This window comes from Equus quagga, chromosome 7 (genome assembly GCF_021613505.1).
Source record: "Equus quagga isolate Etosha38 chromosome 7, UCLA_HA_Equagga_1.0, whole genome shotgun sequence".
Lineage (NCBI taxonomy): Eukaryota > Metazoa > Chordata > Mammalia > Perissodactyla > Equidae > Equus > Equus quagga.
The window spans coordinates 2,767,751-2,795,487 of NC_060273.1; the positions used below are offsets into that span (position 1 = coordinate 2,767,751).

At 61.6% G+C, this 27,737-nt stretch overlaps 6 protein-coding genes and 1 long non-coding RNA gene across 13 annotated transcripts; 4 read left to right on the forward strand and 3 right to left on the reverse strand.

Annotated features, from left to right (window-relative positions):
- The first annotated feature begins 6 nt into the window (after positions 1 to 6).
- LOC124242263 (uncharacterized) lies at positions 7 to 2,038 on the forward strand. The gene is made up of 3 exons (XR_006889410.1): positions 7 to 285; positions 727 to 906; positions 1,020 to 2,038. It is a non-coding gene; the product is annotated as an uncharacterized LOC124242263 (long non-coding RNA).
- Positions 2,039 to 5,898: 3,860 nt separating this feature from the next.
- Positions 5,899 to 7,771, forward strand: CLDN9 (claudin 9). Its single transcript, XM_046668016.1, has one exon. The coding sequence runs from the start codon at positions 6,676 to 6,678 to the stop codon at positions 7,327 to 7,329; it is 654 nt and encodes a 217-aa protein (XP_046523972.1). The 5' UTR covers positions 5,899 to 6,675; the 3' UTR covers positions 7,330 to 7,771.
- A 327-nt stretch (positions 7,772 to 8,098) lies between these two features.
- CLDN6 (claudin 6) lies at positions 8,099 to 11,154 on the reverse strand. 2 transcript variants are annotated; one of them, XM_046668076.1, is made up of 2 exons: positions 10,831 to 11,154; positions 8,099 to 9,357 (listed from the first exon to the last, which is right to left on the reverse strand). In XM_046668076.1, exon 2 carries the CDS (start codon positions 9,326 to 9,328, stop codon positions 8,663 to 8,665), a length of 666 nt encoding a protein of 221 aa, XP_046524032.1. In that variant the 5' UTR covers positions 9,329 to 9,357; positions 10,831 to 11,154; the 3' UTR covers positions 8,099 to 8,662. The 2 variants fall into 2 exon arrangements, with proteins under 2 accessions (XP_046524032.1, XP_046524033.1); XM_046668077.1 differs by lacking the exon at positions 10,831 to 11,154 and adding an exon at positions 10,433 to 10,503.
- A 627-nt stretch (positions 11,155 to 11,781) lies between these two features.
- TNFRSF12A (TNF receptor superfamily member 12A) lies at positions 11,782 to 13,890 on the forward strand. The gene is made up of 4 exons (XM_046666784.1): positions 11,782 to 11,936; positions 12,684 to 12,788; positions 13,038 to 13,172; positions 13,254 to 13,890. Exons 1-4 carry the CDS (start codon positions 11,843 to 11,845, stop codon positions 13,307 to 13,309), a joined length of 390 nt encoding a protein of 129 aa, XP_046522740.1. The 5' UTR covers positions 11,782 to 11,842; the 3' UTR covers positions 13,310 to 13,890.
- Positions 13,891 to 14,126: 236 nt separating this feature from the next.
- On the reverse strand, positions 14,127 to 16,416 carry HCFC1R1 (host cell factor C1 regulator 1). 2 transcript variants are annotated; one of them, XM_046666782.1, is made up of 4 exons: positions 15,309 to 16,416; positions 14,952 to 15,008; positions 14,721 to 14,849; positions 14,127 to 14,498 (listed from the first exon to the last, which is right to left on the reverse strand). In XM_046666782.1, exons 1-4 carry the CDS (start codon positions 15,890 to 15,892, stop codon positions 14,363 to 14,365), a joined length of 906 nt encoding a protein of 301 aa, XP_046522738.1. In that variant the 5' UTR covers positions 15,893 to 16,416; the 3' UTR covers positions 14,127 to 14,362. The 2 variants fall into 2 exon arrangements, with proteins under 2 accessions (XP_046522738.1, XP_046522739.1); XM_046666783.1 differs by lacking the exon at positions 14,952 to 15,008.
- Positions 15,714 to 18,490, forward strand: THOC6 (THO complex subunit 6). Of its 2 annotated transcripts, XM_046666781.1 has the most exons (13): positions 15,714 to 15,846; positions 16,410 to 16,525; positions 16,627 to 16,691; positions 16,782 to 16,885; positions 16,975 to 17,012; positions 17,094 to 17,142; positions 17,262 to 17,333; positions 17,423 to 17,525; positions 17,612 to 17,661; positions 17,753 to 17,815; positions 17,915 to 18,025; positions 18,108 to 18,242; positions 18,323 to 18,490. In XM_046666781.1, the coding sequence occupies exons 1-13, from the start codon at positions 15,808 to 15,810 to the stop codon at positions 18,401 to 18,403; spliced, it is 1,026 nt and encodes a 341-aa protein (XP_046522737.1). In that variant the 5' UTR covers positions 15,714 to 15,807; the 3' UTR covers positions 18,404 to 18,490. The 2 variants fall into 2 exon arrangements, with proteins under 2 accessions (XP_046522737.1, XP_046522736.1); XM_046666780.1 differs by having other exon boundaries at positions 17,753 to 18,025.
- A 36-nt stretch (positions 18,491 to 18,526) lies between these two features.
- BICDL2 (BICD family like cargo adaptor 2) lies at positions 18,527 to 26,103 on the reverse strand. Of its 4 annotated transcripts, none has more exons than XM_046666776.1 (10): positions 25,991 to 26,103; positions 24,406 to 24,701; positions 21,868 to 22,083; positions 21,612 to 21,728; positions 21,360 to 21,506; positions 20,258 to 20,476; positions 20,014 to 20,163; positions 19,453 to 19,583; positions 19,075 to 19,195; positions 18,527 to 18,989 (listed from the first exon to the last, which is right to left on the reverse strand). In XM_046666776.1, the coding sequence occupies exons 2-10, from the start codon at positions 24,685 to 24,687 to the stop codon at positions 18,855 to 18,857; spliced, it is 1,518 nt and encodes a 505-aa protein (XP_046522732.1). In that variant the 5' UTR covers positions 24,688 to 24,701; positions 25,991 to 26,103; the 3' UTR covers positions 18,527 to 18,854. The 4 variants fall into 4 exon arrangements, with proteins under 4 accessions (XP_046522732.1, XP_046522731.1, XP_046522734.1 ...); XM_046666775.1 differs by lacking the exon at positions 25,991 to 26,103 and adding an exon at positions 25,628 to 25,716; XM_046666778.1 differs by lacking the exon at positions 25,991 to 26,103 and adding an exon at positions 25,628 to 25,709 and having other exon boundaries at positions 20,285 to 20,476.
- Between the last annotated feature and the right edge of the window lie 1,634 nt (positions 26,104 to 27,737).

Here is a 27,737-nt window from a genome sequence, read left to right on the forward strand (position 1 = left end):
GCCGCCGCTGCCGGAGGCCGCCGTAACCGCCACGCCCGGGCCCGTGGGCGCGCGCGGCCGCCCACCCCTGGTCGCCGAGCCGCCCCCGCTGCCGCTGCCGCCGCTGCCTGCACGGCCCTCGTCCTTCAGCCTGCTGGCGCTGCCCGCGCCCCGCGACCCCTGGCCGCTGCCCGTCTTCCCCCCGCCCCTGCCGCCGCCGCCACCGCCGCCTTACTTCTTCCTGTCGCCACCCTGCTGACCGCCCGGCCCTCCCAGAGGCCGCCGACGCGGAGGGGCTGCGGGCCGGTGAGTAGGCAGCTTTGCCCAGACACCCGGGCTGTGCCCCTCGGCGCCTTCCCCGCGGGCGGATTCAGAAGGCGTGGGGCACGGGGAAGAGGGAGAGGTGTCGGGGAGCAGCCCAGGTTTGGGGGAGGAAGGAGCAAGTCTGAAAATACACTCACTTTAAGATTAGGGTCTTTATTCTATTTTCCCAGCTACCCTACAGAAGGTCTCCTGCCTGGTTATTTGAGAATGTAATTCATCCCCCGTGCTGATAAGCCGGCTGGTGATCTGGGCAGGTGGGGCTGGGGAGCCCACAGCACGTGGCTGAGGAAATGAAAACAAAAGTTTAAAATGCTCTAACTAGGGTACCCCAAAAGTCTCATTTTCCCTTATAAAATAAAGGATTTGGATGTCATGCCCAAGACCCTCCTCCATTTTCATTTGTATGACTTCTTGGAAATTCAGATCCTGCCTTCCAAGTCTTAAGAAGTTAAACTTTCAACTGAAATAGATCCAGGGGTCCTGAGGGCCTGGGTGCACCAGGAAAACAGTGGTGTTGATGGACAATCGATACTGGGCCCTGGAGCAGGAGTGTCACATGCAAGGGCTGTCAAGTCATCCCCAGGGGACAGGAAAGCTCCCACGGTGAGTCATGAGAGGAAGCCCCTGTTCTCTCCCCATCTTTACCTACCCCCCGCCCCCCTGCTGGTTTCTCCCCAGTGCCTACAACTCAGAATAAAGTTCCCTTTGTTACTCAGGTGGCTTGGGCACAGGTAACCAGCAGACGTCCTGTCTCGATGGGCCCTTCTACAGCAGCTCAGGAATGGTATCAGGAAGCCAGCTTGACCTTGGGCGACCTCTGAGAGCCTGGGACCCCCCAGCAAGAAAGGCAGCGTATGAGTTTCCTGTGACTGCTGCAGTAAATCACCGCAAACTGGGGGCTTAAAACAACAAAAATGCCTTCTCTCGCCGTTCTGGAAGGCAGAAGTCCAAAGTCAAGGTGTGGCAGGGCCAAACTCCCTCCAGAAGCTCTAGTGGAGGATCCTTCTTGCCTCTCCCAGCTTCTGGTGGCTCCTGGTGATCCTTGGCTTGTCGCCGCCTAACTCCAGTCTCTGCCTCTGTCTTCATGTGACCTCCTCCCGTGTCTATGTCTCAAATCTCTCTGTTTTTCTCTTATGACACCTGTCATTGGGCGTAGGGCCCACCCTCAATCCGGAATGATCTCATCTTGAGATCCTCAACTTAATTACATCTGCAAAGACCCTCTCTTCAAATAAGGCCCCTCGCATATTTCCCAGGGCTTAGGAGCCACCATCCGGTCCATACAGGCAAGTGTCCTCTCCCCTGTGGGGCTGGGCCCCCTCTCCAGCTGGCTGCCCAGCTTCCCTTACTGTGTTTTAGGACCTGTCCCTCACTGACCCTGAACCGTAGGTGCCCTTGGAGTCCTCAGGCAGGAGCTGAAAGCACTAGTATCTTGAGAAAGCTCTCACAGGCACCGGAAGAAAGTTGAATGACTGGCTTTCCCAAACTTTGCTGAATTATGGCCGAGTTCCCATTCCTGCTGGCTTGGTGCTTCCTCCACTATCTTTAGGTCGTGTGGCCCTCCTCCCCTGTCAGGTAAGCATCAGACAGTGCACAGAAAGGGCCAGACTGTGTCGTCTTAAAGAAGACAGCCTGGAGGAGCGGGCTGTAGCCCTGCCCTCCGAGCTCCAGGTGATGACTGCTGCTGGTTGAAAGCTGACAGTTTCGACTGAGAATAAAGTTAACTGCTACCCCATCAGTGGAGTCTGCCCAGGTTTACAAGTGAAACCGCCATTATGCTCTTCGCAAGATACTCTTGTCCTGAGCCTACACTTACAGTGACCCCGAGGTGCCGGAGGCGCTGGCTGCTTGGGCAGAGGCCTTCCGGGGCCCTGGAGGTAGGGAGGGCGGACTTCTCCCTCAGTTTCACAGCCAGGAGGCATGTGGGATGAGGGCAGTTGTGACTTGCCCGAGCCCTGGGGTGGGGTTGACACCAGGTCTGACCCACAGTCCAGTAAGCTGCGGCTGCAGGTGACTAGCAGACACAGTGCTTTCTGCATCAGGGACACAGAGGCAGTGACAGTGAGCCAGGGTGGAGGGTGGCTTCCCGTCTGATCAGATCCAGATGCAGTGGGTTCTCCGAGGAGACTTCCTGGCACAGGAGCCTCGGAGTCGGGGAAGGAGGGAATGGCTGGCTGGGGAGGAATGGGCAGCATGTAGGTGGGGTGGTGGGTGGGAGGGGGCTGCTGCACTGCCCTGGGGTAAGAGGCATCAGGAGGCCCAGCTTACCCTCTGGAAGCCCGGCCTGTGGCGCTGGCCAAAGAGCTGGGCTTTGAAGTCGGGGTCTGAGGTTGCATCAGGCTTGTCCCGTTTCCCGCATGGAGACCTGGCCGGGTTCTCGCAGCTCTCTGAGCTTGTTTCCTTGTCCATAAAATGGGGTAGGTAAACCAGTGGGAATTGCTAGGGGACCTCAACGTTTCATCTGCATCTTTCCTCTGGGAGCCAGGGACTTGGCTTCTCTGCCTGTGAAATCAGGGCCTCAGGCACCTCCCCAAGACAGCAGGTGATGCTGCCCTGGGGTTGTGGTGCAGCCTCCATGTCCACCCCATACCCTTCCTGGCACCACCGCAGCTCTCCCGACTGCTCGTTTCCCTCTTTGTCATTGGGCCATGCTTCCCCTGTAAAGACAGCGAGATAGACAATGGGGTTGGAATTAACCCACTTCCACCCTCGCTCCATCTAAGCCGAGTTCCAGTTCTGCCCACCTGAGCCTCCCTGTCCCCTGCCCTCCCGGAGGGAACAAAGACCAGGTCCAGTTCTGTCACTCCCTGCAGGGGCAAGGAGGGTGAGGCCCCGCACCCCGTGCCTCCGTTTCCCTCCAGGGTAGTTCCCCTCCCCCACCTCTATCCCAGGCGGAGGCGGATGGGGGTGGGGATTCAAGCGGACTTGTGAAAGTGCCATTGAGATGGTAACTGCGCAGAGGGAGTCCCCACCTCTCCATATCAATGGCATTCCCGGAGTCAGGCCCTACTTAGGCCCCGACATTAACCCTTCCCTTCCCAGATTCAACTGAATCCAGGTGGACTAGGGGACCCAAGAGAGGGCCTGGGGCCTCCCAGCCTCGGCCTAAGGAGGGTTGGGGACTGAGGGTGGGACGCGCACTCCTGCCCAGGTGCCTGGGAATCTGCCGTCTGCTGCACCCCCTCCAGTGGGCAGCTCCCCTGACCTGCCCCTTCCCGCCTCCCCTAGTTCTCGAACTATTTCCCTACTTTTCTCTACCTATAGGCCTCCGGGGGAGGTGGCTTGTCTTATCCAAGATGGGAAAGACTTAGGTGGGAGGAAGCTGAAGCCGCCTTGGCTACCCTGGAGGCAGGTCCAGCAGGGATTGATCTCGCAGTGGGGGCAAGGGGGGTATCTTCATCCTCTGACCACCCATCTCCCGTGTGGCGCACCAGCCCCTGGCACTGAGGGCATCTCCCTCTTTGCTTGAGTGTAGAGCTGTTGGGCCAAAGAGGAACTGGGATCTAAAAAAATAGGGTCCTTATAGTGCCATCTCCGGACACAGGCACGACGCTTCCCTGGTATGTGCCACCCCCTCCGGGCCCCATCACAATTCTGCGGGTTTGGAGCTGCCTGTGGAACTAGTGGGCCCTTGAAGCAAGGCCTGACTGCAGGCGGGCCAACTGTCCCAGTGTCCCCAAGATGCAACTCAGCACTCAAACCAGGAATGTCCCAGGCAAATAAGGTCACATTGCACCCAAGGCAGGAGGCAGACTGTTTCTCTGGGCCCAGGGGAGAGAACAGGCCCTGGGCAGGGGCTGCCCAGGATGGGAGGCCTTGTGGGCGGGTCGGTGGGCCCCTCGAGGGACCCAGGCTTGCCACTGCCACCTGACACCTGCCCGAACCAGTGCAGCTGGATTCCTCTTGGCCCTGGAAGGAGGGCGCAGAGGGAGCCCCTGGAGGCCTGCCTCTATTTGCCCTTCTTCTCAGCCACCCCTACCCCCGTGAAATCTGAGGCCCCAGGGCCTGGAAGAGGTGGATAAACTGCCCCCGAGATTCCCCACGCTGTCACAGCCAGCAGGGGGCTCCAGCCATTTCCTGCCCATCATGTCCAGGGGTCCACCAGGCCAGCCCCTCAGGCTGTGGAGGCACAGGTGTGAGGAAGCCCTAACCACCGGAGTCAGAGTCAGCCTTTCAGACCCTGCTGGGCGCTGGCCTCAGGCTCCCCACTTTAGGGAGAGGAGTTCTTAAGCTTTTTTAGGTCACCTGCCCCTTTGCAAATCTGATGAAAGTATAAACCTCTCTTCCAAAATATGCCAAAACCCATTCCCAGAAGCAATGCACCCACTGGAAGTTAGAATCCTTTATAAATGAAGCCCCACTGAACAGGTGAGGAGGGCCCTGCACCCCACCCCTCCCTGGGGCTAGAGAGGTGTGCAAGGGGGGGCCTTCCCAGCCCCGCCCCCACTGCCCTGGTCTGCTCCAGGTTGGCTCCCAGCCCTCCTGGGCACCACTCACAGTTGCCTCCTCCCAGGGCAGCCAGGCAGGCGGGGGGGCCATCCTCTGGAGGAGGCGTGGAGGCCAGAGGTGCCCCCAGGTGAGGCCCGACTTTGAGTGTCCTCCCAGCCACCTAGAAAGTGTACGAATGGAAGGAACTTTCCTCAGGGCCCCCTTCCCCTCAGTTCTTGGCACCCAGGGAGGGGCTTGAGGGAGTTCATGACCCACCCCTCAAAATGAGGGGCTCATGTTTGTGGATCCCATGAGGTCTCTCAAAGGGGGTCTTTTTTTTTTTTCGAGGAAGATTAGCCCTGAGTTAACATCTGCTGCCAATCCTCCTCTTTTTGCTGAGGAAGACTGGCCGTGAGCTAACATCCATGCCCATCTTCCTCCACTTTATGTGTGGGACGGCTACCACAGCATGGCTTGCCAAGCGGTGCCATCCCGCACCCGGGATCCGAACCGGCGAACCCCGGGCCGCCAAAGCGGAACATGCACACTTAAGTGCTTTGTCACCAGGCCGGCCTCAAAGGGGTCTTTAACCCAAGGAGGTTAAAGACTTTGATCTTCCATGATCTATCCTGGGAGGGGGCAGGATTTGAGCCGTGGCCTGTGTGACTCCAGGATGCCCTCCACCAGGGGCGTCACAGGCTCGGAGGGGGTCTTTAGGAGGTGGTGTTTCCTGAGGACTGTGAGGCAGGGCCCAGGGCTGCCAGAGTCACCTGGGCTTTACCCCCCCTCCCCCGCCCTCTTCCGTGGCATCTGGTCCAGAGAGATCAATCACTCCCCAAGGAGGAGAGCCCATCCTGGGGCTTCACCGGCTCAGGGCTCCTGTCTCGCCCCCACCTCCACCCCCTGGACCCCAGAGACTTCAGCTCAGCTCGGCCCCAGTTTCAGCTGCAGGGGTGGGGAGGGCACACCTGAGCGGAGGGAGAAGTGGGGGGTGGTTTTCTAGGCCGTTGCCTGGGCAATGCCACCTGAGCTGGGCGCCAGGCACCTGTCGCCCGGGGAACAGTGCTGGCAGGGCCCCTCCCTCGGGAGCCGCCAGGGCCACTGGGCTGAGACAGGAGACAGATCGGATTCCGGAGAGTCCCCGGCGGGCAGGGGGACAGGCGGGGGTGTGCGATACTAGGGGAGCTGGGGTGCATCTGCATCAGGAAACAAAACGGGGCGGAGAACAAAGGCAGCAGGGGAGGGGCGGCGGGGGGCACTCAGGAGGCAGTGAGGTGCCTCATTCCTTACTCAGCTCCTGGTCTTCAGTCTCCCCATTCCTTTGTCTCCGCGTTCCCACATGCACTGATGTTCTTTCCTCCCCTCTTCCTTCCTGGTCACAGTACCCCCCACATTGACCCGGAGGACCCCCTCCCACCCCCAGCCCCACCTCCTCCCTGTAGCTTCGGCTTCCCCAGTCCTGGCCTCCCAGCTCCTCCCCTGCCTCGGCCTTAAAACCCCGCCTGCAGCCTGAGCCAGCAGAGTCCCCAAGTAGCACCTGCAGTGTGTGCACTGCACAGTGTGAACCTGCGCCAGCCTGAAGGTGGGTCGGAAGGGTCTGTGCAAGCTGGGTCAGAGGGGTGGTGGCTGGATGTGACTGCAGGGGGGCAGGAGCAGCAGCAGCCACCTGGCATCTGACAGGCAACCGGCCTCTGAGGGGACACTCGCCTCTTAGCTAAGCAGGACCGCGAGGCTGATTTGTGTTTGTCGAGGGTCAGAGACACACCTGTGAGGGGCACGGAGCAAGGAGGTGCCTTTCAAGAGCCCACAGATGTGAGGACTGTCCAGGCCTGAGAACGCCAACTTCCCCTTCTGCTGGGCGCCAAGACCCTCACCCAGTGTCTGCCCCACCCCTCCGAGTCAACCAGGCTGCCAACGGTTGAGAAGACCTAACCGAGGGCACAGATGGCTTCAACTGGTCTTGAACTACTGGGCATGACCCTGGCCGTGCTGGGTTGGCTGGGGACCCTGGTGTCCTGTGCCCTGCCCCTGTGGAAGGTGACTGCATTCATCGGCAACAGCATCGTGGTGGCCCAGGTGGTGTGGGAGGGGCTGTGGATGTCCTGCGTGGTGCAGAGCACGGGCCAGATGCAGTGCAAGGTGTACGACTCGCTGCTGGCACTGCCCCAGGACCTGCAGGCAGCCCGCGCCCTCTGTGTCATTGCCCTTCTGCTGGCCTTGCTCGGGCTGCTGGTGGCCATCACGGGGGCCCAGTGCACTACCTGCGTGGAGGACGAAGCTGCTAAGGCCCGCATCGTGCTCACCGGCGGTGTCATGCTTCTTCTCTCGGGCATCTTGGTGCTCATCCCCGTCTGCTGGACGGCCCACGCCATCATCCAGGACTTCTACAACCCCTTGGTGGCCGAGGCCCTCAAGCGGGAGCTGGGGGCCTCCCTCTACCTGGGCTGGGCAGCAGCTGCCCTGCTCATGCTGGGCGGGGGCCTCCTCTGCTGCACATGCCCCCCGCCCCAGATCGACCGCCCCCGCGGACCGAGGCTGGGCTACTCCATCCCCTCTCGCTCCGGCGCGTCTGGGCTGGACAAGAGGGACTACGTGTGAGGTGGAGGGTGTCCCCAGAAGACTTGACCTTATGCTGACACCCTGCTTAACCCTTGCCTTCTACTGTCAACCCCTCCCCAGGTGAAATCCACTTTCCAGAAGCTCCAGTCAGGTCTGGCTGCACCCACACCCACCTCATGGCCTGCCCCCACCTCTACTCAGGCAGGGCCTGAGCTGATGGGGGACCCTGGCCTGCCTCCGCCTCGCCTGACAAGTTGCTTCCTTCTGCTGTCTAGGACACAGGCTGGCCCTCCTCTTCCTCTCTGAGCCCTCCCCTACTCTAGGAACCTGGACCTCACCCAAAGGGCAGTAGCTCCTTGGCTCCAAAATGAGTGGATCATGCTCTCCCTGCTCTGGAGTTGGTCTCTGCCAGCCTAGCCACCACCTACATCCAGAGGCCCGGGCCAGGCCCTCTGGGAGCAGCCAGTCTCCCTCAGGCCAGAGGCCCAGCCCACCGTCACTGGTGGCCCACCCCAGCCCCACCCCTCACGTGCAAGTCAGGAATAAATAGAGCATTTGTAACTCGGCTCCTTTGATCTGTGGTTGGGCAGGGACGGGCAGGTGGACTCTCCAGGCCAAGGCCTGCTCCAGGTCCTGCCCGGTTGGTAACCTCACTCAGGTCATGCAAGGCATGGGGGCAACAAAGGAGATGAGCTACTTGCTCCCAGCTCCTCCTCCTGCTAGGCCAGCCCTCGGCAGCCCCCCAGCAACACCAAAGGCAAGGAACAAAACAAAACGTGCTTTATTTAGCAAAAACTGGTGAGTGTGGGCAGGGCATGGCAGAGTGTACAGGGGCTACGGGGGAGAGGGTCAGGGGTCTACTGCACAGCTGGGACCAGACTCAGGATGGAGGAGCCAGAGGCCAAGAGACTTGGAGGTGGGCATTCCTTGTAACTTATTACCTGCTCTCCTAGAGGCTACTGGAGGCTCAAGAGCCCCGGCGGTTCTAGAGGCCTGACCAGCAAGGGAGGCCCTGCCCCGGCAGCAGTAGGAACTCTCGGGGACAGGCTGACAGCCCCTGGACAGCAAGCAGCCTTCACACTGGACCCACAGCTCCAGGCTGGCCTCCCAGATGGGTATGTCCAGGGTGGAGAACGATCCAGAGATTTGGTTCCATCACCCAGAGGTGAGAAATGCCAGCAGCAGAGCCCAGAGGCAAAACTGAGTTTCTTCTTGGTTGGGTTATCAAACAGACTTAAAAAATACCACCCCCCAAAATAAAAAGCAAAACCAAAAGATAAAACAACCCCAAAGCTGTCATGGATCACCCTCTCGATGACTCCAGCTCAGGGTTAGGCTCCACTGTCAAGGGAGCCCCCACTCCCCTCCCCAATTAGACGTAATTCTTAGTAGGGTACTCGGAGGGACCCCCAGAGGTGGCATGTGGGGCAGATGCTGAGTATCGGGCCATGTAATGGCTGGAGCTCCGGGACCCCCCAGAGGGGCAGGTGCAGCACAGCAGCCCCCCACCCAGCAGCAGAAGGCCAGAGGCCGCCCAGCCCAGGTAGAGGGAGGCCCCCAGCTCCCGCTTTTGGGCTTCGGCCACCAGGGGGTTGTAGAAGTCCTGGATGATGGCATGGGCAGTCCAGCAGATGGGGATCAGGGTCAGGACCGCTGAGATGGCAAAGATGATCCCAGAGGCGAGCACCAGACGTGCCTTGGAATCCTTGTCCTCCACGCAGGTGGTGCACTTGGCCCCAGCGAGGTAGACCAGCAGGCCAAGGAGGGCCACGAGGAGGGCGATGACACAGAGGGCGCGGGCTGCCTGCAGGTCCTGGGGCAGTGCCAGCAGCGAGTCGTACACCTTGCACTGCATCTGGCCCGTGCTCTGCACCACGCAGGACATCCACAGCCCCTCCCACACCACCTGGGCCACCACGATGCTGTTGCCGATGAATGCGGTCACCTTCCACAGGGGCAGGGCACAGGACACCAGGGCATTCACCCAGCCAAGCAGCGTCAGGATGATCCCCAGGATTTGCAGGCCAGCAGAGGCCATGATGAGGTTGAGGTTGAAGTTGAGAGGAGCTGCATGGGAGCACAGAAGCAGAGTGATGTTCAGATGGGCACTGGTTTACAAGAGTAAGGAAGCAACCCAATCCTGGCTGTTTTGAGTGCAAACGAAATATCAAGCCTATACAAAAGTTGGTCCATGGCCTCAGCCACTGGGGATGCATTTTATCAAACAGCAAACTGCCAAAAAGAGGATGAGACAACAGAGCACCATTTCCAGGTGGTTTTCACTGGGCACACAGACCGGAGCTAGCTCTAGCCATGAATTTCAGGCTCAAAACTTGTCAGTTTCAACACCAAGATTAGAGATCCAAGCTTGCTCCCACCACCCAACAGGAGTGTCCAAACCCCTCACCCTAACTTGGCTCCGTATCCCAGAGAGGCGATTACCAGTTGATTTTAAGACCTTGTGTCCGGGTGACTCATCACCTGGTCTCGCCTGCCCCCATCTGGCACACCCAGCCCCCATCAAACCTAGGAGGGGCAAGAGAACCGAAACCCTCCCACCCAAAAGCACTTCCTTCCCTCAGGCCCCCGGCTGCCTCACTGGGTCCTGCTCCTCTGTCCCCAAGGTTGGGGACATTTTCTTGTGTATTTCTGCCCCAAATGCCATCATCTTAGGACACAACTTCCCTAAGAGAAGCTAAAACCCTTGGAGTCTGTCCGGTTAACCAGCTGCTCTGCAGCAGCGGGGGCACCCTCACCTGTCTCCCATCCCATCCCATCCCACTTCGTGTTGGAGGTCGCCACTGGGATCAGTGTTGTTCAGGGCCCTGTTGTGGCTCTTCAGTGCTCTAAGTTGCCGCGCGCGGCCTGGACAGAAACTTAGCCCCAGCCCCGGCAGTGTGGCCAGAGGGCAGACTCTCCACTCGCTTCTCGTTTGCACCTCGCCCTACACCGGCCGAGCTCAGGACTTCGGGGAAGATCGCACGGGGCCCGCCAGCCCGCATTCATCCCAACCCGGGCGTCAGCCCTCCAGGCCTCTGGCGGGGTTAGGGCCGGGGACACGCCGGCCTAGGCACCCGGCACCTTTCCCTTCCAAGCGAGCCCCAGCTCTCGGTCCGAGGGCGCCCCGTCCCGCTGTCGACACCTGTTTCCCTCTGAGTCCGACCCGAAAGAGAGTGTCCTCAGCCCCCCAGCCTGGGAACCCTGCGACCCGGAGAGGTTTAATGGCGGCGCCAGCAGCAGGGTCCTCTTCGGCAGGTGAGGGGGAGGGGAGCCCCGCCCCAGAGAGGCAGCGCAGGTGGGGGAGGGGAGCCGGGTTTCGGTGCCTTTGTCCTGGGGGAGGGGGAGGGGCGTTTAACCCTGCCGGGGCCGCCGAAGGACCGGATCAGCTCTGGGGCTTCCGTGTGGCCCCCACTCCGGGGGTCGCCGCCCGGGGGACCGCCGTCAGGTCACACGCACCCCCCACGCCGCCACGCCACATGCACCCCGCTCCTCCAGGCGTCTACCTGCTCACCCCAACACGCACACCTCCCCCAGGCTCACCTGCGAAGCAGTCCGCAGGGATTCGTAGGAGCCGGCCGAGTGTGGGGATGGGGGCGGAGGCGGGGGTCTTAAAGAGGCAATGACGTCACCGGACCACCGCCCGGGGAGGGGCAGAGACCCCAGTCCAGCCGCGGCAGGCGCGCGAATCCTAAACTCGTCAATGGGGGACGCTCGAGACTGGGCCCGCTGCGCCCGCATCTGGCCCGGGTGCCGGCTGGCGCCGGGGCCCGCAGTGGGTGAGACCCAAACGGAGCTTGAGTCACGACTCCGCCACTTACTAGCTCTGTGACCTCGGGAACTTCTCCCAACCTTCCTGAGCCTCAGCTTCACACTCTGCAAAATGGAGACAACAAGATCACATTTTACTATGTAACTATGTCCTAAGGTAGATATTAAAGAACACATTATTAAGAACCACAACAAATACATAGATATAGAGATTGGATTGGTGGTTACCAGAGGGGAAGCGGGGAGGGAGGAGGGCAAAAGGGGTGAGAAGGCACATGTGTACGGTGACGGATGGTAATTAGTGTTTGGGTGGTGAACATGATGTAATCTACACAGAAATCGAAATATAATGATATACACCTGAAATTTATATAATGCTATAAAGCAGTTACCTCAATAAAAAAAATAAAGGACACATTATTATTATGTTATTATTATGCCCCCGGGGGTTTTAAAGAAAGCTGCAATTATCTCTGCGATGGGTTGTTTCGTGTCTGATTTCCCTTGTCCCCAACACACGCCTCCCGGACTTGAGCTCCCAGAGGGCAGGGCCAGGCGGGTCTGCGTCCCTGCAGGGTCCCGGCCGCTCGCGCGCGGACACCGTGTTTGTGGAGCGAATGACTGAATTTAGCGGGCCGGGCTGGGCGGGACGTCCAGGAGCGGATCGTGGGGCCGGCCGAGGCGAGGGATCCGCCCCGGAAGGCGGGGGCGGGGGCGGGGCCGCCCCTGTCTGCCCCGCAGGCGGGCGGCTGGCACAGACGGCAGCGGCCGCCGGACGCGCACCATGATTCCCGGCCCGCTGCGCCCGCGGCTGCGGTTCCTCGTGCTGGGGCTCGGGTTGGCGCTGCTGCGCGCCGCCGCCGGGGAGCCGGTGCCAGGTATGCCAGGCGCGGGATCAGGGGCGGGCGGGAGGGCGTGGGAGCCGGGGGAACCCCCATCCCGGGATCGCGAGACCGGCAGTGGGGGCTTAGAGGAGCGGGCAGAACTGGGGGAACTAGGCGGACGTGGGGATCTGGGGTCAAGTGGTCTCCAGACACCGCGCTCCTTGGTCAGGGGAAGTCCCATCCCGCCTGGAACGTCATCCGCAGTCCCGGCCTCAGTTTCCCGCCTCTCCAACTCAGGAGGGGGCTTCTGTCCCGAAAGTCCGGACTCGGAAGTTGAGAGAAAGTTTAAGGGCGGGATGTCTCGTCCGGTGAGGGGGCACGCCCCCAGTCCGGTCAACATTGGGTCTGCCCAGCCCCAGTGACCCAAGAGTCCGGGGGGGTGTCGAGAGGCTCGGGGGTCTGTGCCCCCTATACCATGTGGGGTGCCCCCTTCCATCCGGTGACTTCAGTGCCCAGCTATGCGGGGGGAGGGGACCGGGGTCGGGCCCGGTGCCCGGGAGTGAGTCACCCGCCGGCGGCGGGGGGGGGGGTTGTGGGGACTTGATTCCCCCCCACCCCGCGTCCCGCGCTACGCCCCCTCCCCCCGCGCTGCCGTGTCCCGGTCGAGCCGTGCGGTCACCTGTGAGGAATGCGGGGGGAGGGCGCCGGTGACTCACGTTATTCGAGCCGGCCGACCCTGACCTCAGCCCCCAGAATAGCCGCGCCCCGCCCCCAGTCTCTGACCCGCGGCCCCCTCCCCAGGCACCACCCCTTGCTCTCGCGGCAGCTCCTGGAGCGCAGACCTCGACAAGTGCATGGACTGCGCGTCGTGCCCGGCGCGACCGCACAGCGACTTCTGCTTGGGCTGTGAGTGGGGGGCGGGGCCAGAGGCGAGCGGTCCCCTGACTGTGGGAGGGGGTTGCTAGGGTGGTGAGGGAAGCAGGGAGCTTCAGATCTGGGGAGTGAATGGTGGTGGGGGGGGGGCAGAGAAGCGGGAGTGGGGAAGGGACTCGAATCAGGGTAGGGGCCACGGTGGGGAAAAGGGTTGAGGGTCAGGTCTAGGGGGCGGGGCTGGCCCGGAGAGGGGCGAGGTCTGACCTCGAGTCCCGCCCCCAGGCGCTGCCGCTCCTCCAGCCTCCTTCCGGCTGCTGTGGCCCATCTTGGGGGGCGCCCTGAGCCTGGCCCTTGTGCTGGGACTGCTTTCCGGCTTCCTGGTCTGGAGACGGTGCCGCAGGAGAGAAAAGTTTACCAGTGAGTGTGCCCGGCCCGCCCGCCTGCCATCACTTCTCAACATCTCCCCTGCTCTTGACTACCCCTCTTCTTATCTTGCAGCCCCCATCGAGGAGACCGGCGGGGAAGGCTGTCCTGGCGTGGCGCTGATCCAGTGACAGGGAGCGCCCCCTGCCAGGAGGAGGCCTCACCTACTCATCATTCATTCATTCATTCACTCACTCACTCATTCTGGAGCCAGCCCCTGCCTCCCAGACTCACAGCCAGAGCCAGCCAGACTGCTCCAACCACAGGGGTGTGGAAGGATGGGGGTCGGGTGAATCACTTCTCTGAGGCCTGGTCTCAGGCTCCAGAGGAGCCTTCCAAGGTGTCTGACCGCCCTGTCCCTGGCTCCAGGACAGAAAAGGAGACCCAAGCTGGCTCACACCAGGCAGCTGACACTAAGGAACCGCAGCATTTGCACAAGGGGGTCCCCCTCCCCACCATGGCCTGGGGGCCAGGCTGACCTGAGGGACAGGCACACCACCAGGCCCCACCCACTCAGATGTACTGAAATTCCACCAAGGGGTCTCACCCTGGGGGGTTAGGGACCTGTTCCTAACACTAGGGGGCTGGCCCTCTAGTGGGGCTGGCCCGAAGACACTGCCCCTCAACCCCAAAAGGGGGGGAAATATTTATTTTGGGGAGAAAGTTTGGAGGGGAGGGAGAATTTATTAATAAAAGAATCTTTAACTTTAAATGGTTCGGAGAGTGGCCTGATCCCCAGCCCCACTTCCCAGAGCTGGCGGGAGGAGTGAGTCAGCCGCGGGGGCGGGGGCGAGGCTCTGACTCACACATTCTCAATGCCTGAGCCCAGCCTGCCCGACCTGGCCCGGGCCCTGACTGTTTTCCAGGGAAGATGTTGAGGAGAAATCACAGCGTCCAGCACCCCAGCCCTTACCCTCTTCCCAAAGGCCCTGGGTTCCAGACAGAAGCTTTCATTTACTCAGCAATCTTTATTCAGTTCTCCCGGGGGAGGGAGCTCTCTCCCCATGTTCCTGCTCCTCCCACCCCAGGGCTCTGTGAGCTCAGTGTCCTCCTCTGTTAGAGGAAGGTCCTGGTGCCCAGAGGCCCGGTCTGGAGGAAGAGCGGGGCAGCTGGTCCCTTCGTGGGGGTGCTGGTCTCCTCTGTTGTGAAGAAGGAAGGCAAGTAGGGGCACCGCCTGCCAGCACTCAGAGCTCCATTATGTCCCCAGCTGGGGTTGCAGGGTAGTGGGAGGTGGGGGTGTCCCCCAGCCTCAGTAGCCGGAGGGCCTCGGGGATCAGGTTCCCAGGGTAGCGCCAGAGAAACAGCTCAGAGCAAGGGCTCCTGGAAGAGGAATTGACAGGGTACAGGACTGAGGTTAGCCTCTCAGAGCCACCCCCCGCCAGGGGCTCCTGGGCTGTAGGCACCTTCCAAGAAGCCAAGATGGGAAACAGAAGTTGGCTAGAATCTAAAAATAGCAGAATGAGGCAGGGCCTGGAGATTGGCTGCGAGGGCGGGCTATGATCCTCCAGAAAGCCCAGCCGATGGATAGTGGATGTTGCCTACCTGAGTGGGGGAAGAGCTGCGAGGAAAGCCATGGGGGGGCTGCAGTAAGGGTGGTCATTGTGCAGGCTGAGTCGAGAGAAGTGGGTGGCCATGTTCTCCTCAGACAGGAACTGCTTGCGCAGGGGTTCCCTGGGGAGAGAGGGAGGCAGGCAGGGTGGGATATTCAGAGGGGAGGTAGTCTGATGGGGACCTGTGGTCTTGTTGGGAGTCCCTCCCTGCCCCCAAACTCACTGCTCCTCCTCCAGGCGCCGCTTGGTGCTCATGGGCACAGCTCCTCGGAGAGGGGAGCTGGGAAGAAAAGAGAGCCAGGTGCACCCCATCCCGAGGATCTGCCTGCCTGAGCCTGCAGGGTCAGCCAGGAGCCCCCAGTCCATGCCTGTCTCAGCTGACGCCCAAGTCATCCCTCTCTCCCGGGCTATCCAGCAGCCTGCCGCAGAAGTCTCAGTTCCGAGCCTCCAACCCCGTCTCAGCTCATGTGCAAGCCCTGACAACTCGCCCTACCGCGTGTCACCCTGCAGGCCACCCCTGAGCCCCTAGCCAAAGCTCTTGCGCTCCTGGGCCAGGGCCACCCAGGGCACCCACACACACCTCGTGTCCAGGCCTCGGGGCGCCCCCGAGGCAGCCCGCGGATCGCGCTGGGCCCTACCCGGGGGGCCTCGCTCCAGGGGCTGCTGCAGGATCATGGGGGTTCGGGGTCCTGTGGGCAGGGGTGGGATCCAGGCGACAGGGGCGGAGCCTGAGGGCGTGGCCCAACGCGAGGGGCGTGACCTTAGGCGCGCGCAGTGGGGAGGTTCTGCGCAGGCGTGGAAGACGGGCGGCGCGCGGCTGGAAGGCGGGTCTGTTTGGCAGGGTGGGGGAGGGGATCCGGCGTAGCGGGGCTGTGGTGGGCGCCACTTAGTGTCCGGGATCTTCGCGGCGGTCACCTCGGTTCCTGGGGCTCGGGCTGGTACGCGGCAGCTGCTTTCGCGCCACGTTGGCCAGCGGTGTTGGGGCGGCGGGGTGCCAGGAAGGAGAGCCGCTCGCGTGCACGTCGGGATTGGTGAGATTGCGTCGCGCGCGGAGCACTCTGGGACTTGTAGTTCTCGAGATGGAGCGAGCTGTGCCGCACGCCGTGCCCCTCGGTCAGGTGAGGCGGGCGTGGTGCGCGGTGCCTTCTGGGCTTTGTAGTCCATGCCGGGCTCGGAAGGGGCGGGCGAGGAGTTGTTCCCTGAGTCCTGTTTTGCGTTGGCTCTTCGTGGGAGTTGGACTCTGGCCTGGGGGCTGGAGAGTCACCCAGAAATCCTTCGGGGGCCTAACACGAAAGTGAGAGAGTAGGGATTAGAAATACGTTTTATGTAGAAATACGTACTGGGGTAATAGAGCCACTTTTTAAGCGCTTTCTACGAGGCAGCCCTATGTGAAACTATACAGTAGCACATCCAGTCTGACAAAATCTCCCTTGCGCTCCATTTGACAGCTGAGGAAACTTGGACGAGAGGCTGGGTGCTTGCTCAAGGTCCTACTAGGCATCACACCTCAACTCTCCCCTTTCTCAGGAGCCACCCCTGGCACTGTGTGGGCAGGTGCCCACTGGCTGGGCCGCCTCAAAGGAGGGCTGAGCAGTCTGGGCAATGGGAGGCCGGAGGAAGGTGTCTGTGGATTGGAGGTCCCAGAGGTTTCAGACAGCCTTCATCTGGCCTCTCCCCACAGATGGAAGTCTTTCAGACCCTGCAGCGCCTGCACATGACCATTTTCTCGCAGAGTGTCTCTCCCTGCGGGAAGTTCCTGGCGGCCGGCAATAATTATGGGCAGATAGCCGTCTTCAGGTACCCTTGCTCCCCACCACCCCTTAGCTCTGGCACCTGGCCTTCCTGGGACTGATGCCCCCTGCTTCTGACTCTCAGGCCCCCCTCCCCTTTCCCTTCAGCTTGTCTGCTGCTTTGAGCTCTGAGGCCAAGGAGGAAAGTAAGAAGCCTGTGGTGACCTTCCAAGGTGGGTGCAGCCGTTGAGTGTGGCTTTGGGGACCCCAGCGTGGAGGAGGGGAGCAGGCCAGGGGCACTCAGGCTCTCCATTTCCGTTTAGCCCATGATGGGCCTGTCTACAGCATGGTCTCCACTGATCGACATCTGCTCAGTGCTGGGGATGGGGAGGTGAAGGCCTGGCTTTGGGCGGAGATCCTCAAGAAGGTAAGGAGCGTGGGGCTGAGGGAAGCACTGGGGCGCCCAGCCCCAGAAAGAGAGAACCTTTGAGGTCACCCAGTGTTTCCTCTATGAAGGGCTGTAAGGAGCTGTGGCGTCGTCAGCCCCCGTACAGGTGAGCCAGGGCCATGTGGCAGAGGGCATGTGGGGGTGAAGGCATCCCTTAGCAGAGCTGACACCGCTTTCCCTCCCCCAGGACCAGCCTGGAAGTGCCTGAGATCAATGCTTTGCTTCTTGTCCCCAAGGTTTGAACTCTTTGTGACTAAGGCGCTGTCCTGCCCTCTTGGCCCAAACTTTGATCCTTCCTCCTCTCCCTGTCCTGATTTGACATTGACTTCTGACCCCACCCTGCCTTCCTCTGCAGGAGAATTCCCTCATCCTGGCAGGGGGAGACTGTCAGTTGCATGCAATGGACCTTGAGACAGGGGCCTTCACGGTGAGAGGCCCAGGGAGCTGGGGCGGTCAGGCTGGCAGCCAGGGGCATTCTTCCTGGATCTTCTCCTGACACTCTCTCTCTCCCTGCAGCGGGCCCTCCGGGGCCACACAGACTACATCCACTGCCTGGCGCTGCGGGAGCGGAGCCCTGAGGTGCTGTCAGGTGGCGAGGATGGGGCCGTGCGGCTTTGGGGTAAGGGAATGTCTGGTTGGAGGGAAAGGAGGTGGTGAGGGAGGCTGGGGTGAGTCGGGTGCCTGTCATCCTTCTTCCACACACAGACCTTCGCACGGCCAAGGAGGTCCAGACGCTCGAGGTCTACAAGCACGAGGTGAGGGCACACCCCATGCTGTCGTCCCTTCCTTCTCCCTGGGCATCCTCTGTGTCTTCACCTCCTCCTCTCTTCCCCTCCTCCCTCCCAGGAGTGCTCGAGGCCCCACAATGGGCGCTGGATCGGATGTTTGGCAACTGACTCAGACTGGATGGTGAGCTGGGCAGAATACAGGATGGGGTGGCAGCTCCAGGCCCTGCCAGTTGAGGGCCTGTGGCTCATGGTGGCTGGGGACCCCCACCTTTCTGCCCAGGTCTGTGGAGGGGGCCCAGCACTTACTCTCTGGCACCTCCGATCCTCCACGCCCACCACCATCTTCCCCATGCGGGCTCCACAGAAGCACGTCACCTTCTACCAGGACTTGGTGAGGCCCCGTCTTGCTTCTGCCACCCCTGTCCGGCTCCCCTCTCCAGCCGACCCCTGAGCCTCCTTCCTACCCTCTACAGATTCTGTCAGCTGGCCAGGGCCGCTGTGTCAACCAGTGGCAACTGAGCGGGGAGCTCAAGGCCCAGGTGCCTGGCTCCTCCCCAGGGCTGCTCAGCCTTAGCCTCAACCAGCAGCCAGCAGCCCCTGAGTGCAAGGTGGGTCCTGCAAGGGGCTGTGGGGATCCTGGGAGGCCAGTGGCATGTGGGTAGGTCAGTCACCCTCCTCTTGCCTCCAGGTCCTGACAGCTGCGGGCAACAGCTGCCGGGTGGATGTCTTCACCAATCTGGGCTACCGGGCCTTCTCCCTGTCCTTCTGACCTCTGGCAACACCACCCCCCATCCCAGGGGTTGGAGTGTTTTTTCTTTTTTTTTTTTTTTTTTAACAAATAAAATTTCAAGCTTTCCTTCCATGCGCTTTCTTCCCAAGAATGGAGGCCAAGTCGGTGTAATGATTTATATATTACTCTGATCTTGATACATAAATACCCACCCCCACCCCTGTCCTGGAGCATGCCAGGGCCAGGGGGCCTAGTGCTTAGAAAAGATAGACCTATATGGATTAGAAAAATAGACAGCTCTGCCCCACCTGCTCCCGCCACCCACCTGGGGCCCCTGGTCCCCAAAGCTGGCCCCTGCTCCCACTGAGCCCCTGCCCAGTCTCCCGGGGCGGGGAGGGCACTAGCCCCGTTTGGAAGACAATCTGTTGCTCCACTGGCCAGAAGAGGAAAGTGAGCCAGAGAGGGCAAGGCGGCCCCCTCGGCCCTGCCTTCAGGTCCTTCGGAAGAGATTGCTGAGGCGCAGCGAGAAGCGCGGCGCGGCGCGGCGCGGGGCGGACCCGGCCGCGCTCAGCTCCTTCTGGCGTTGCGAGCGCAGCTGCTGCCCGATCACCACCTGCATGTCGTCCTGCGGGCGGGAAGCGCGCGGGGGGCGGGTCAGCGCGCCGGCCCCGCCCCTGCCCCGCCCCCGTGCCGCCGGTCCCGCCCCTCACCTGCCAGGCCTCCAGCTCTTGCGTCAGCGCCACCTTCTGGCGGATGGTGCGAAGCAGCTCCCGGGAGAGGGAGTCGCGCTCCAGAGAGACGCGGCCGAGCTCCAGCGACAGTTCCAAGGCTCTGCAAGGGAGAGGGGCAGACAACGGGTCCGAGGGCGCTGGGGCCTCAGCGAGCCAGGGGTCCCGGCGGGGCTCCTGGACCCGGGCGGGAGCGGGGCCGCCAACACGGAAACCAATGAAGTCAGAGGGCCCCTGGGTCAGAATGGGGTTTAATTATAGCCCGTATCACACGTGGAGGATAGGAGGCCCAGAAGGGCCAGAGTGGTCCTGGGGCCCGTGGCCCCGCTGGGGCGGTGGGTGGTGCACAGGCAGGCTCACTTGTTCACGGCCTCGTCCCGGTCCGAGAGGGCTCCGCTTAGGGCCTCCTCGGGGTCCTCCTGCGCCCGCAGCTCCTTCTGCCTTTGCAGCTCCTCCCGCAGGGACTGTAGTTCTGCCCGCTGCAGCGCGATCTGCGGGCAGGGGAGGGGGCAGAGAAGCAGGCAGGCCCCGGGGTCTCCCAGCCCTTGCTCTCTCAGGCAGCCCGGGCTCCAGCTCCCCCGGCCCTCCCCTGCCTGCTTCACAAACAGCTCGGGCAGCTGTGGCCCCGTACTGGAGACGAGTCTTCCCAGCTCCTAGGCTGGTGCCGGATGGGGCAGAGCGGAGCTAGTTGGATGCATGGAGAAGCACTGGGAGGTGAGACTAAGGGGGGATGTGGTCCAGGAAGTCTTCCTGGAAGAGGTGGCATAAACTGCCTCTTAAAGCGTGACTACAAGTTTGTTAGGATGAAGGGCGATCCAGGTAGAGAGGGATTAGTGGGCAAAGGCTCGGAGGTGTAGATGGGAAAGAGAAACTGGCTTTGGAAGGGGCTATGCATCAAGCACTATGCTCCTCCCTACCCACCTCATCCTGCAGCAGGGCCACTTCCGCCTCCTTCTCCTCCAGTATCTCTCGTGGGCTCAGGGATGCTCGCTTCTTGGGAGGCTCCAAGCTCTCCTCCTGGAGCGACGGCTGGTGGCTGGACGCCTCCTGGGTCTCCGGGGACAGAGTGGTCTGCTTACCAAAGGAAACGGTCGGTCAGTTGAGGTGTCGAACCTCGTGGGAAAAGGAGGAGGGGCAGAGTCTGCAGCCCTCCTGTATGACATGCCTGGAGGCAGGTGGGCCGCGAGCTCACCGGGGCGTCTCCGCGTCCCTCCGCGTTCTGGCCCTGGTCGCCGTCGAGGCTATGGGCAAGCTCCGACTGCAGCGAGGCGCCTGACACGTCAGCGTCCTGAAGGCGCGACTCCTCCTCCAGCTCGGAGACGCGCCGCTGCAGCCTGTGCAGCGCGCTCAGCGCCTCCTCGGCCTCGGAGCGCGCGCGTTCCAGCTGCGCACCGACCCAAGAACAGACAGAAGCGCGGGCGGTTTGCCGGGTGCGCCCGGCGCCGGTATCCCGCAGCCCGCCTACAGGGGCCGCCTGCGCGCCGCGGAGAGCCAGGCAGCCCGCCGCATCCGGGCACGCCGGCCGCTAGAGCCTGATCCCTTTTCTGGATCTCTGGACGGGCTTGGACCGCCGCTTCCCCTCGGCCGACACCAATTTCCTAGCCTATAAAGCATGGCGCGGACAGGCGCCCGGCTTTGAAGTCCCCCATCACCCTCCCTCCAGCCCCACTCCAACCGGTCGCCTCACAGAGCCCCGCCCCCTCCCCGACGGGTCCACCTTCTTACTCACTAACTGCTGTCATCCAACACTGATCCTTCCTTCCTTCTAAGCCAGCGCTGCGCTGAGTGCCTCACACCCTCACAACAGCTCTGTACCATTACCATCCCATCTCACGATGGGGAAACTGAGGCTAAGCGCCCCACACTAGCAAGAAGGGACACTGGGATAAGAACCCAGGTAAGCTGACCCCAAAGCACAAACACCAGAGATCTCAAACATGAGGCCATGCTGCCTCTTCTCGTTCCCTTTTCTCCATCTCCGCTGTCTCAGACCTGGTCTAGGTCAGCATCGTCTCTGGCCTGAGCTCTGGCCTCAGCCCTCTCCCTGGCCTCCCAGCTGCAGTGCTCTGATGCATTCAAAGAGCATGCTACCCCTGCCCAATACCCTGCCATGGCTCCTACTTGCCCTTGGGCTAATGCCTATGCTCCTGTGGCCCAGCTGCTGGGGCTCCCAGTGACCCCTCTCTGGCCTCATCTCCCAGCAAGTCCTGAGGTGGTAGCCAAGGCCCCAGCTGAATGGATGCGCCCACCCCAACCCCATGGGTCACCTCGAGGCTGTGCTCCCGCCTCTCCCGCCTCAGCAGCAGCAGCTCCTCATGAGTTGCCTGTAGTCTGCCCTGGCCCTGCTCCATCTCCTCACGCAGGCCTCGGATCTGGGCCTCCAGGTCCTGCCGGCGGCTCTGGAGCATCTGGTTCTGGGGAAAGGCCTCAGAGCTGGAGGGGATGTGCTGGGCCAGCCTCGAAGAGCCCCCAGCCCCGCTTTCCTGGGTTGACAGGCCCCAGCCCCAGCCAGCACTCACCTCCCCCTGCAGACTCTCCAGCTGTGTCCTCAGCTCTGCCCCAGCCAGAGCCTGAGCCTGGCACTGCCCCCGAAGGCCATCAAGTTCTTTCTGAAGCTCCTGCTCAGTCTGTGAGGCCTGGGGGTGGGTTGGGGGTGGGCAGTGGAATCCTCTGCTGGCCCAAGCCTCAGCCTCATGCGCAGTGTACCCACCCCCCACCAGGACCCAGGCATCTGCCCCCACCTTGCCCAAGGACCTGGGGTCAGGGCTGTCCCACCTGGGCCAGCTGCTGGCTGAGCCGGAGGTTCTGCTCGCTGAGCTCACTGAGGGCCCGTGCCCGCTCGCGTCCGCTGTCCTGCTGCTCAGAGCGCTGCTCCCCGAGCTGGGCCCGCAGGGCCTCCACGTCCCCCTCCAGCTCCACAGCCCTGGCCTCCCACTCGGCTCCCCGTGCGGCCAGGCCCTGGCGGAGCTCATGGTTCTCCTGCTGCAGCCGCTGTGGGGGCCGGGACAGTGGGTCAGGCACAGAGAGGGAGAGATGAAACTGCAGTAGACACAGAGAGACTGGGACGGAGAGACAGAGACCCAAAGAGAGTCTGAGAGGGTCTGCGACAGGCATGAAAGCAAGAGAGTGGAGAAGGTGGCCGAGGAGAGACCTGACTAGAGACTCGGAGAGAAAGGGGAGCAGCAGAGAGAAATTTCCAGGCCAGACAGGAGGGGCTGACCCCAGGGCTGGATGGGGGTGGGGCTCCCTGATCCCCTCTTACCTCTGGCAGCCGCCTGGGTTTCTGAACCCGAGGTTGCAGGCGCCGTTTCTGGCGCCGGAGTCTGGCTGAATTTAGGCCCCGGCCCATGGCCTCACACCCCTGTGTCCCAGGGACTCTGGAGTGCAGCCTCCACCTGGCCCCTTCTCAGCCCCTCTCCCCAGCGCCTCCTGGCCAGCTCCCTCTAATTAACCCTGATCAGCCCCGCCCTGGCCCCATGCCTCTGCCTGCCTCCCCAAAACCTGTCTGACAAGCGGGGGGATGCGCCTGGCACACCCAGATGCCCAGCTTGAGGAGGCGGGCAAGTTCGGGGCCCGCCCCCGGCCCCCACTCTCTATGGACTGTCAAAGCAGGAAGGTGACGCTTGCCAGAGCTGTTGTGATTATCAGCAGGTAGCTGCAGTTATGAGCAGGGACCCACCAGGTCCCGTGTCAGCGCTTTACCTGGATTATTTCATTGAATCCACTAGAGTTCGAATCGTTAAGGTCCTTCTTATTTTACAGATGGGGAAACTGAGGCTCAGAGACGTTAAATGCCTTGCCCAAGAATACACAGTGAGTTAGTGAACCAGGGATTCCAACCCAGGCAGCCAAGCTCTTAACCAAATACTGTGGGGACAACACAGCTCTAGGATTAAGCCCGCAGCTTTGGGGTCTGATTGTCCCGGCTGGCGCCCAGCTCTGCTGCTGCTCTGTGGCCACGCAAGTCCCATAATATCCCTGATTCCCATCCATCCATCCATCTATTCCTCTACCCTTTCCTGAGCTCCTCCTGTTCTGGGGTCTGGCTGTCAGCAGGAAGTGACACCACCAAGTCCCCTGCCCCAAGCAGCTTAGGGTCACAGGATCATAGACAAGTGGACACATGCTTGAGCCAGGTAGTTTGGGAGGGACAGTACGGGCTGTAGAGAAGCCCTGGGAAGTGATGAAGAGGAGCGGGGTGGGGTAGGGGATCCTTCAGGAGGAAGTGATGTCTGAATTGACTCCTGCAGGGTAAGAAGGAAGAGGGCTGCTTGCAAGAAACAGCAGGTCCAAAGGCCCTGAGGGAACAAGCTTGGGTTACTCAAGGAACTGAAAAGAGGAGGAGGGGTGTGCGGCTGAGCTGAGGTCACGGAGGGCCTCACGCAGGGCCTTGCAGGCCCTGGTGAGGAGTCTCAGTTTCATTTTAAGTGTGATGGGGAGCTGTTGGGAGATCCTGGGCAAGAACTGAAATGATCTGGTTTGCAATTTTTGAAGATCCCTCTGGCTGTCCCGTGGAAAATGGGCTCCAGGGGGTGAGAGCAGAAGCTGGGACCAGTGAGGAGGGGCTGCAGTGTCTGGGGCAGTGGTGACAGAGGCTGCAGAGACCATGAGAAGAGGGTGGACTCAGAATCTAGTTTAGAAGAACAATCGACAGGGCTCGCGGCAGTGGGAGGAGAGGTCAGGATGCAGAGGCTCTGGTCCTGAGGTGAGAGGCTAGGATTGGGTCAGAGGTGATGAGGTCATAGAGGCAACAGGGCCACCTATGCTGAGATGCCCATTAGGTGGCCCGGTGGAGAGGGTGTGGGGTGGTAATCTACACATGTCAGGTTTGGGGCAGTGGTGGGGGCTGCCGACAATGTGGAAACAGGGGTCAGTGGTGTCCAGGTGTTTAGGGGGCCAGATGTGACCGCCAGGGTGAGAGTGTGGCTGACAACAGAGCCTGGGGCGAGGAGAACTGTTCCTACCTCACAGGGTTGGGTGAGACCTGACCAAGACAGTGCATGGAAAGTGCTTAGACCAGAGCCAGGCGGGGAGGGGGCGCCCGGTAACTGTTGCCTGCATTGCGCTATACTGCAGAGGAGCTGGACCCAAGATTCAGAGAGGACTGGCAGCTTGCCCAGGGTTACACAGCCAGGCAGGGGTCTGAACCCAGGTCTTGATTTGTCCTCGGAACCCATGTTCTTAACCACTGAACAACACTGCCAGGGGGACTGAGTCCAGCCCTGAACTGTTCCAGAGGCATCCATGTGCCAGGCTTTCCTCCCCTGCCCGCCTGTCCTCCACCGGCCCACCCCTGCCCTGCCGCCAGCTCACTTCCTCACGCTCAGAGTACTGGGCGCTCAGCGTCTCCAGCTGCCGCTGCAGCTCCTCGTTGCGCTCCAGGAGCATTTTGCCAAGCTCGGCGGCCAGCAGCAGGTCTTTCTCCTTCTGCTGCAGATGCAGGGCCAGGTCCTCGGGCTCCTGAGGCCCCGGGCCCCCTCCCAGGAACGAGTCCCGCCGCTCCAGCACGAAGGGGAAGAAGCCCTCGTCGCCGCTGGGGGAGGCGCCCCCTGAGAGTAGCCCCGAAGGGAAGCCTGGCCCTTCTGGGGAGCTCATGTTGCCTGCAGCGTCTGTGGGGACAGGTAGCCACAGGACACTCTACCCTGCAGTCCAATGGGGTTCGCTCCCCGCTGGCCAAGCCCGGGCCCTCCCGCAATTTTCTACCTGCCCACTGGCCCTCCCAATCCTGCAGCCAGGGCCTCCCTGGGCCATGGAGGACTAACGATCTGTGTCTTGATCACCCAGCTCCGTTAATGTCCCCGGGGTAAACTGAGGCAGAGAGAAGCAGGAAATGAGCTGACCTGCCTTCTGCCTCCTGCAGGCCTTCTCTCCTCCCAGGAAACCTTGCCCCAGTGCTCTGGGACCACAGGCCACCCCAATGACAGTCCTTGCCCCCAAATCTTCCCAGAATCCAGGTTCTGAGGGACTCAGGGCTTAGGGATGAGTCCAGCCCCTTCTCCTCCCAAGATTCCAGGGCCTTGGCAACTTAGGTGTGCTGACTCCCTTGTCCCCACAAATCCAGCCCCTCCTCTTCCAGAAGCCCAGGGCCCCAGCTCCTCAGGGCTCAGATGCCCTGGTCCCCAGCCCCCTGCCCTCCCAGGTATCCTGGCCCTTGTTCTCCTATTTTGTCAGGACCCAGGGGTTTTGGTCCCCACTGCTTGCAATTTGGGTGCCCAGACCCTCAGTTGGCCCCTCTGGAGTGTTGGCCCCAGCCCACTTTCCCAGGGCCTGGGTGTCGGGCCCAGGGCAGGGCCAGCAAACAGGTTGTGCTGGCGGCTGCAGGCGGCGCTCCAGGTTTCTGTTTACTTCCCGGCCCGCCCCTAGGGATGGAAGCCTGGTGGCGCTCGCCTAGGGCGGCCCAGGGCTGGCGGGTCAGGGGCTCCGGAGGGAGAGGACACGTGGGGCTTCCCAGGCATGCTCCTCCCTCCAACCCTCCTAAGGTCTCCCCACACTCTACACCAGCTACACACACACACACACACACACACACACGCACCTGTCCCTCTCTCTCCTCCCCTCGTCGGATGTCCAAGCCTCAGGACCCAGGTGCCGCGGTATTCCCGGCCCAGCTGCCTCCAGGCCAGACCTGGGGGTCTCCCTGACAGGGCTGATCCGACTCCGGAGAGCCGGGGGCGTCTCTCTTTCTCCCCCCTCCCCTCAAGGAGCTGCCGTTTAGCATCTCGACCTCGGCATCAGGGCCCCCAGCCCCTCGACCCCCAGCCCCAGGCACCCAGAGCCCGGCCATCGTCTGCCTTCCTGACGGCGTCCCCCGCCCCCCAGGCGTCCACACTGAGGCCACCTGGCCCTGTTCCGCCCCAAGCTCGAAGGGTCCCTGTCCTCGGCGCCCCCTAGCTCTCACCTGCCGACGCCGGGCTCCCTCCGAGGCCCCCGCGGTCCCCGATGCCCTCTTCCGGAGGCGGCGCCAGGTGCACTGGCCGCACAGGTGAGGGGGCGGGGCCGGGGCGGGGCCGGGGCGCCCCCTGGTGGCCGGAATGGGCAGGCGGTGGCGAAGGAAAGGCGCCTCCACCAAGGTCCGAGGCACTGACCCATCTTGCTGCCATTGGAAACGACAGGGCCCATTAATTGAGCACCTACTGTATGCAGACCTCACGCTGAGCAACTTTCTCCTCACAACTGCCCTGCGGGACAGGAAATTATTAACAATCATAACAACAAATCTAACCTGTCTGAAGCATTCTAAGTAAGCTGTTAGGAACAACTTGTTTACTTTCACGACTTCCTAATGAAGCAGGAACTGCAATTATCCCCATTTTACAGATGAGGAAACTGAGGCTCGGAGAGGATCTGACTTGCTTGGGGCTAGATGGACAGAACTTGAATGTGAACTGCAAAAGTGTGACTTCAGTATGTGTGCGCTTATACCAACTGGTGCTGCAGGCAGGGGCAGATAAAGCGACTTGCCTGTAGCCGCATCTTAGTCCGAGTGGCTCGATTTGAGGCCCTCAGTTCCCAGGCAGCCCAGAGCTGGATACCATGCTCCAGTCAGGGACAGAGGTCTTCGTGTGGAGACCAGGAGGGTCCAGGGCTGGCTCCGGGCTTCAGCCCAGTGCAGCCTGAGTGTGCGGCTGATGCCCCAGCCATGGCCTGGTGGCTTGTCACAAGTCTCCTCAGACTTCCAGGGTCCCCTGGCCTGGTGAGCAGGGACAAGTGGAGGGCTGGGAGCAATGGTGTGCTGGTAACTCTTTAACAACAGGCTCTCTGGGGGAAAGCAAGCCCCAGTTTGCTGCCTTTGCCGGTTTCTGTGGTGTAAATACTCCCTCCACGGCTGCTTTCAAGCTACAGACCCGACGTCATTGAAGGTGAAGTTGGGCGGAGATGTGCGTAATCAGCTTTTGCCGGGCAGTGCCAGCGGGGTCCCATACACCTCTGGCTGGGGGTCAGGACTCCTGAGTCTCAGGGAACTGGGGGCCTAGTTGCCTGGGTCCTAGGAAAATAAGAGGAAGGTGGGAGCTTGGACTCCTGACTTGTGGGAAAATGGGTGCAAAGACTCCTTGGAGGGGGTGGTGTAAGTGCTGGGACTCCTGGGTCCCTGGGCTGGGACAAGGTTTCCTGCCAGCAGAGAGCAGGGGTGCCAACTCTTTTGCAAAGGAGTCTGAGTGTTGCACGGCCTAGCAAGGCCATCATTTTCTCCCGTAGCACCTGTGGGAACAACCTGGTGGGCTTTGGAGGGCTGGAGACCCCCTGGTCTCCCCTTGGTGCTGCCATCTGACCCCCTCCAACTGCCAGGGTCCCCCTGAGCCCACTCATACCACGCCCACACTCAGCATACCTTCCCTGAGCCCCCTTCTGCCACTTAGGGGCCAGGCTCATCTGGAGATGAAGTGGCCAAGGCCCTACTCCCAGGAGTGTCACAGTCCACCCAGGAGCTGGGAGTGGGTGTAGACCTATCAGAAACGAAGCGATACAGCAGCAATACAGCTCGGCTCCTGGGCGCAGGTATCACATGGCTTCGGTCCAAATCCCAGTTTGGCCACTTATCAGCTGTGCACACGTACATCGTTCCGCTGATTAACCTGCAGCCCTCAGTTTCCCCATTTGTAAAGTGGGGGTGATAACAGTTCCTAGCTTACAGCGTTGTGAGGATT